We start from the raw sequence: 7,137 nt of genomic DNA, 5'->3' as shown, positions 1-7,137 counted from the left end.
TGGGGGGGGGGGAGCGAGGGGGTGGGGTACAAGCCAATAGTTTGATTCAGACTTAAATATAGGAGACATACTTTGAATCTGTAAAGCATTATAAATTTAGAGAATTTTCACCTTATTTTTGCACTTAATAGATGAGTGATATATATATATATATTTATATGGTTTATTCATTTTGAAAAATAGTGCTATTGTCTAAGGGGTCCTCTCAAGACTTGTATTTATGTGGTTTATTCATTTTGAAACATAGTGCTATTGTCTAAAGGGTCCTCACAAGACTTGAACTCAGGCATTTAGTATAGTGGCATGAATCTTTTATCATTGTTGTAAGCAATGGCCCTTCATTCAAAATAAAACACCTTGTCCTATGAAAATACATTTTTTTTTTTTTTAAAGTTAGTGAAATACCGATATCATCCCCTATTATTATCCTAGTTCTTGGAGAATATTTTTGTTTCATAAAATGCAAGAAAATACAATATTTTTAAAATCAAAAGTTTAAAAAGATAAATTCTTCATGAGAGAAGTTGGCATGCATAGAAAACCTAATATGGTATATAAAACAGATATCATTCAGATTAAAACTCCATATATTAGATAAATATCCAAATTCCTTATTACTTAAAGCATTTAATAATATGTTATTTGGAATAATACAGAATTCATAGCTACTTTTTATACACAACTAATTATCCTGCATCAAATTAACTAATATATTCAAAAAAATAATGTTGACAGTGTAGAAACTTATAGATCTTTCATAGGCATGGACATGACCAGCAAATACGACATCAACTTTGTATTGGACTAAGATTGATTCATACATTACTCTCATGGTCTCCCCTTCCATATAGTGAGTATAGTAGCTGTTATACCATGGAGCATGTACAAGAACAATCAACCAAGGAGTCTCACTCCTGTTCACTTTGGGTAACTCTTGTAGAAGCCAGGTGTATTGAGGACTGGATTTTCCTAGAAGTGAAATAAAAATAAAGGTGGTCATCATCATGAAATATCTACACAAACAATTGCACATTTGAACTTAAGTACAGAAAATTTCATATAAGAATTTAATTTTATCATGTTAACCTGTATTAATTAAGGATGTTTCTTGTTGTCATCGAAGTAGTGAATTGAGAAGTTATAGCTTTCTTTTGTTTTCTCCTTTTCTTATTTCTAAAAGTTATTAAAGTTGGAAGATAAAAAAATATTTAAAATAATTTTAAAGTGAATTTTCATTATGCCATTTCAAGAGCTCTCACTGTCTTTCATGTTTTTTGAGCACTTATGTGGCATGCCAGATTTTACCCTCATAGAAAGGCAAGTATGTTATACTAAAGGGCCTAAAAAGCAAAGTTACAATTTTTCTTTCAATTTTCACCAACCTTGGTTATAACAATATTTTCTCTTTAACTAAATTATGTAAATGAATATGTCTTACCATATGATGAATACGAAGAAAGGACAATGATGTGAGCAGAATCTCGCTTGATTGAATACCAAAATGGAGTAGTACTGCCTGATGCGTTATATGGAGTATGATATCGGCTTGAAAAAGGCTTAAATGGAACAGTTTCACCCTGCGAAAAAATCAATATTATGCCGGATTATTCATATGTTTCTAGATATAAAGTTGAAATAAACATTTGTAAGACTAGATATGTAGTAGAATAAAATTTTTTGATAGAGTTGCCATTGCAATCCCATGTTAGTCCTTTCATGGGCTGATTTCACATCGGCTACGGAAGGGATTTGGTGTGGATTAATATGCCCCCTTTTTCATTGTATCCCTCCCTTCTTTGGCTTGTTCCCCCCCTCCCCCCCTTTTGGGTTTGTCCCCTCTTAGGGGTTTGAAGCCCATCTCTTCAGGGCTTGGTGGGGTTTTCATCCTGGTCTAGCCAATTTGGCTTTGTATGTTGTATTTATTTTTTTTCCTGGTTTAATATATTTTTCATTCCCCAAAAAAAAAAAGAGATAATTTATAGTGTTGAGTTCACCTAATCTTCATATCAGTTACATAGAAATTTTAACTGTTTTGTAGTGACAAAAATAGAAAAACTTTTGTTGGGTTAATTAATCATCTTAACATCTTGGGAGTTCTTGGAGGAATTTAAACAATGCGCATTAATTCAAATGGGATTAGGATTAAGATATGGATGTTTCATGGTACATACAAGTTGAGGAGCAAATTCAATCTCATGATTCCCCACAGTCCATATCCAAGGTTGATAAGCAGCACTTCTTTCTGTAAACCTGCCCCATGTATCCCACTTGACACTATTATGGAAGGGCCAGTCATCTGCATAGGAAAGGTCACCTACATACAACAATGTCTGTCCTTTCATAGGGTTCATTTCATAATGTGTTAGTGTTGTATTTGAGTTGTAAGTCTGACCAAGATCCCCTGCAACAATCAGTATATTGTTAGTATGCAGTGAGATAGACATGGAAATATAAGATGAATTAATTACTATATTTCATTAATACTGCCAAGCGTAGGCATAAAGACATATCTATGATTCTCTTTTAACACACTAATTTTCTTTTAGAGGAGAGGGTTGGGCATGCAGTGAGCTTTCCTAGAGCTAGTGCTTCAAGCAATAGGAGGGATGAAATCAATGAAGGGGCATGGGATCATTTTCAAAAGGAAAGGGAAAGAGAGTGACACAAGTCAAGCACCCCGGCAGTGTGCCTAGCATTTTCCCAAAAATTAGATACTACTTAAAATGATATAATGATGCAAAAGAATTACCTATGAGACCAAAAGTATAAGGAATATCTGGGCCAACACCAGGAGGAGTCATAAAAGAAAAAATGCGAGCACTATATCCAATGCCAATCTTGTAGTAGTATTTAGTGTTATACTGCAAAAGAGATCAAGAATTAGTCACAAATAAAAACTATAATATTTTTTTTTTCAGACATTTCCTATCAAGGGCCCATAGGCCAACAAGGATGGCCGCCGAACAACATCCCAACTCAAGAAAAGGCGGCCTAAGAAGGGGGAATTTGGGTGGGGGGTTGACTCGAACTCAAAACAAGCCATTGCAGTAGTTGCTTCAACAAGCAACACCTTAACCAACTGAGTTAAGCAGTCGTTGACAAACAGTATTAAATCAGTCTAAAAAAAAGTTATCAAATTTTGTCTATGTATCTGTCATTTAAGATGACTTGGCCTCTTACAACTAGAAGCAGTGAAAACTCAGTTCAGTTAAAAAAAAAAAAAAAGGAACCTCTAAATCACTGATGTTACAATGATGGATAAAGCCTGAAGTATAGTTGTAGAAGGTGTAGGTTAGGATGATGCCCTCTGCTCTAAATTTTTGCTTGCTGTACTCACTCCAATAAACCACAGTGTTGCTGCCAGGTTCATATGGAGTGGTCCAAGAGATGATGACTCCCTTCCCTACATAATCCCCTTGAGTTATATGAACCTGGAAAGATGACACAACCATCAATTAGAAAACAACTTCCTTTTTAAGAGGAGAAAAGTGTAGTAGCTCTACAAAAACTGTAACTAAAGAATAGCAAATAGAAGGTTTTCCAACTGAAGTCTCTAGTTTTGATTTTTCTAGAAATCTTGCTTAGTTTTTATGAGCATTGAAAATCAAATTGAGACCTTATTGGGTATTGGTATCATTTAGGTTGGCATCACATCAAACTTTATTTTCAAGTTGTAAATATTGGTAGATCTATGATAGGGTATACCACACTCATTTCATTAGTTAAATTTCAACTCTCAAGCAAAATAAGAGTAATTAAAAAGTACATATAAAATTTCATGTTAGTGTTGGGATCATTCCTCTCTTTTTTTTTTTTCTTTCAATTTTTTGTTGTTTGAATTCATGTTTGAAACTTTAATATTTGATTGAGATTGAAATTTGGCGAATAAGATGGATGTATTGTAATAATGACTCTAGGATTTTGAGTGAACCTTTCTCTCATGGGTGTGAGAAAACTTTCTCCCTCTATAATTTTCTGCATTTATTAGTAGTTTCTACTGTTGACATTATATTTTAATTTCTGTATCAAATTGTTTCTCTATATCAGGGCATGATGCTCTTACATATGAGCCATGAAGTGGATGCTCAATTATCTTTTTCAATTTATTTTGCCCCACATTCAGTGCAGTGGATTTATGTTTTAAGGAGAGGGATCTACACCATGTCTGCTTATATCAGCATTCCATATGCCAAACCAATAAGAAGTAGTAAAACAATATATTTAATGAGGAGAGAAACGACTCACATATTTAATGAGGGGAGAAGGGCTATGAGATCCTTTTCCCTATTTTTTCAAGCGTAAGTAAAATTACTTACATCTATTTACGAAAAGAAAAGGAAAAAAATTACTTTCATCTTACTCTTGTCACAAATTTGGACTCCCTTGTGATTGATGACCTTACACTTATCTCACTAAGTAAAATAAGTCTGAAAAGGTTGGATTGTAGTGAAAAATTTTCAAACTTACAGATATATCATTCAGGATAATAGAATATTCTAGAGGTATCACATTTTTTATTTTTATTTTTATTTTTTATGGGAGAGGATTAATCCTCACGCCGTCAATTGGGGGCGGGGTGAGAATCTTCCACTCCACACTAATATCTTCTATATGGGACTCATGTGGTTAGAAAAGGAGGAGATTAAAATTTTTTTGCAAAAAGTATATGGTACATTGGCTACATGGAAACTTTTTCCTTTTATAGGGAGATAGAAGGATACTTAGTCAAGTGGCCACTGTGCCAACTCTTGGGCCAGTAGAAGTGTACGTATACACATGCATCCAACTAGAGGGACAAAGGCATCTTTTCATAACATCCTATGTTTGAGCATAGAAGACACAACTAGATAGTGTTCTTTTTCTCTTTTCTTATATTATTTATGGGATAATGGTTTCTTGAAAGGCGGTTTGACCCCATTAGTATGGACCAATGGAAGCACGTGCAGAAGTATCAATTTTCAACTTTCATGAGGGGTTGAGTGATCATTTCACCCCCTCAGTATTTTGGCATAGGGGCCATACTGCTTTTTCAGGCTTATTTTTCCCATTATCTTAAACTCTGGTTTTAAGAAACTTTCCCTAATGCTGAACTTTAAGGCAGGCATACGGCTCTCCTCTAGTCATTGGACAGGTCAAGTGAAAGAAAACAGAGAGGTGAGGTGAATTCTTACACTTGGCCCCAAGCAAACACATAGTCACACCCCCTCCTCTACTTATGTGAAAATTGTTTGTAGCCGCCGCATTGGTGCAGTAAGCATTGGGTGGCTATGAACCCCTTGGGACATATACCCAGATGCTCTCAACTGTCCAATATTCATTGCACCTCACCGCTTACTGTGGAGGATGTAAATTCCCTCTACTTCCTACTTTCACTATATATCTGGATATAAGCCCTTGAGCTTTGATCAATCTCCCATTCATGTCTGCCATGTGGCAAATTGATGAAGAAAATAAATTCACCAACCCTTGTGGAAGAAGAAGAAGAATATAAAAACTAGAATAAGAGGAAATCATTTTTTATAAACACATAAAGATCATATAAGTACGAACCTGCTGTGGAGCATTGAAACCAGGAGGCACTTGAAATACATCACTGTTAAGTGGCATATCAACAGATGGATTAGAGACCCTCACAAAGCTACTCGTAATCCCTCCATTGCAGACTACAGCTGAAGTGATTAAGATCCAACCCACCACAATAATACCAAAACTATGAAACCACGAGACTCCTCCCCACATACCCAAATCTCTTATCCTTAGTACACTTACAGCCCCAAAGCTCCAAGAGATGATGAGATCCCCAACTATAAACACTACTTTTATATATATATATATAATCCCCTCATAAGTGATTGACTTGGAACACCAAAAATGATCCAAAGAAAATAATATTGATCTAACTTAGAAGCAAAACGTGCGAATATCCACTTTCTTGATTCCCTTGACTAGTTTGACTTCAAAAAAAAACATAGACTTTTGAGAGAGAGATCATGCGCCGCTGCTTGCCTATGGCCAAGAGATGGATATTCTTCCAATCGTGCAAGGCATTAGTAGAGGTTCATCAGCTTCTTCCTATAATACCAGTTCATATTGATAATACCGAAGTTTTGACTTATAGGCCTATCAGTTTTCTCTTTTTTATTTGAAATGATACTCTCATAGTAATTCAAATCACAATTGATCAGAGAACTTTAATTTATTTCACAGGAAAGTGTTTTTTTTTTGGGTATTGTGGTTCTAATGCGTGTGCGAAGGTCAACAGGAACATACAAAGAAGTATCCACAAAGATCTCATTTTCTTTTTCATAGGTGTGGGTTGGTCATTTTACTCCCACATGTGTGGCCAAGCTCCTCCATAGAAAACTTTCTCCCTTCTTTTTATTTACTTTGTTATCCAAGAAATTGAACCCTTCTTATTTATATTAAGAGGTCCGTAATGCAAGCGTTCGATGATATGGTTGAGATCAACTCCTTCATCTTTTTCTACCAAAAAAATAAAAAACTCCTCGATCTATTTTGTATATGCTTGCCAATAATTATGCCACTAGATTTTATTCAGATTCATATCTATATCCAATGTGATAATTTTTAGATCCAAATGCTTATAGGAAAAATGCATTCAAATCATACATGATAACACATGTAACAAAGGGATAGATTACTTATCTGAGCCATAGAATATCAAGCACCATAAACAACATCATGAACTTGGAAAACATAAAAAAGCTTTTAAGGAATCAGTTGGGCTGAGTCGTGCTACACGATCAATCTTTTTAAGGTCGTAGACACCCCCTATTGTTGTAATTAATTAGGGTTCCTTGTATATCAACTTCCAAGATAAAACAACCCCTTGAGACTATCCTAATAAAATGTTGCACTCTTTTATTGGACATGTAGGGATACCAAGAGTTATTCTCAATTGGACGTCAACAGAATCATGAATCATCGAAGAAACCAAAACAAAAGAGAATGTACGTATCAAAATTGTCTACAGTGAGGCAGCGAGCTGCAGTGAGCATCCAATAGCTGGGGTGGATGGCCAAGCCCTCCCAACCGTTGGATACTCACCGCACCTGACTGCTCACTGCAAATAATTTGAACTCAAAGAAAATGGGATTATCTACAAAAATAGTTAAA

The 7,137-nt window shown here is 35.1% G+C and overlaps 1 protein-coding gene across 1 annotated transcript in view; it reads right to left on the bottom strand.

The window, feature by feature from the left end:
* The window catches only part of LOC122082292 (purple acid phosphatase 2-like), a 6,233-nt gene extending 530 nt beyond the window's left edge, over positions 1 to 5,703 (bottom strand). The window contains exons 1-6 of the mRNA XM_042649751.1: positions 5,551 to 5,703; positions 3,231 to 3,431; positions 2,750 to 2,861; positions 2,172 to 2,401; positions 1,439 to 1,577; positions 734 to 969 (exon numbers count right to left, since the gene is read on the bottom strand). Coding sequence (XP_042505685.1) covers positions 734 to 969; positions 1,439 to 1,577; positions 2,172 to 2,401; positions 2,750 to 2,861; positions 3,231 to 3,431; positions 5,551 to 5,607 — 975 coding nt within the window. The 5' untranslated portion in view covers positions 5,608 to 5,703. The remainder of the gene's footprint in view (positions 1 to 733; positions 970 to 1,438; positions 1,578 to 2,171; positions 2,402 to 2,749; positions 2,862 to 3,230; positions 3,432 to 5,550) is intronic.
* Positions 5,704 to 7,137: the final 1,434 nt, after the last annotated feature.

Source organism: Macadamia integrifolia, chromosome 6 (assembly GCF_013358625.1).
Source record: "Macadamia integrifolia cultivar HAES 741 chromosome 6, SCU_Mint_v3, whole genome shotgun sequence".
Classification (NCBI taxonomy): domain Eukaryota; kingdom Viridiplantae; phylum Streptophyta; class Magnoliopsida; order Proteales; family Proteaceae; genus Macadamia; species Macadamia integrifolia.
This window is presented reverse-complemented; position numbering and strand designations above follow the sequence as displayed.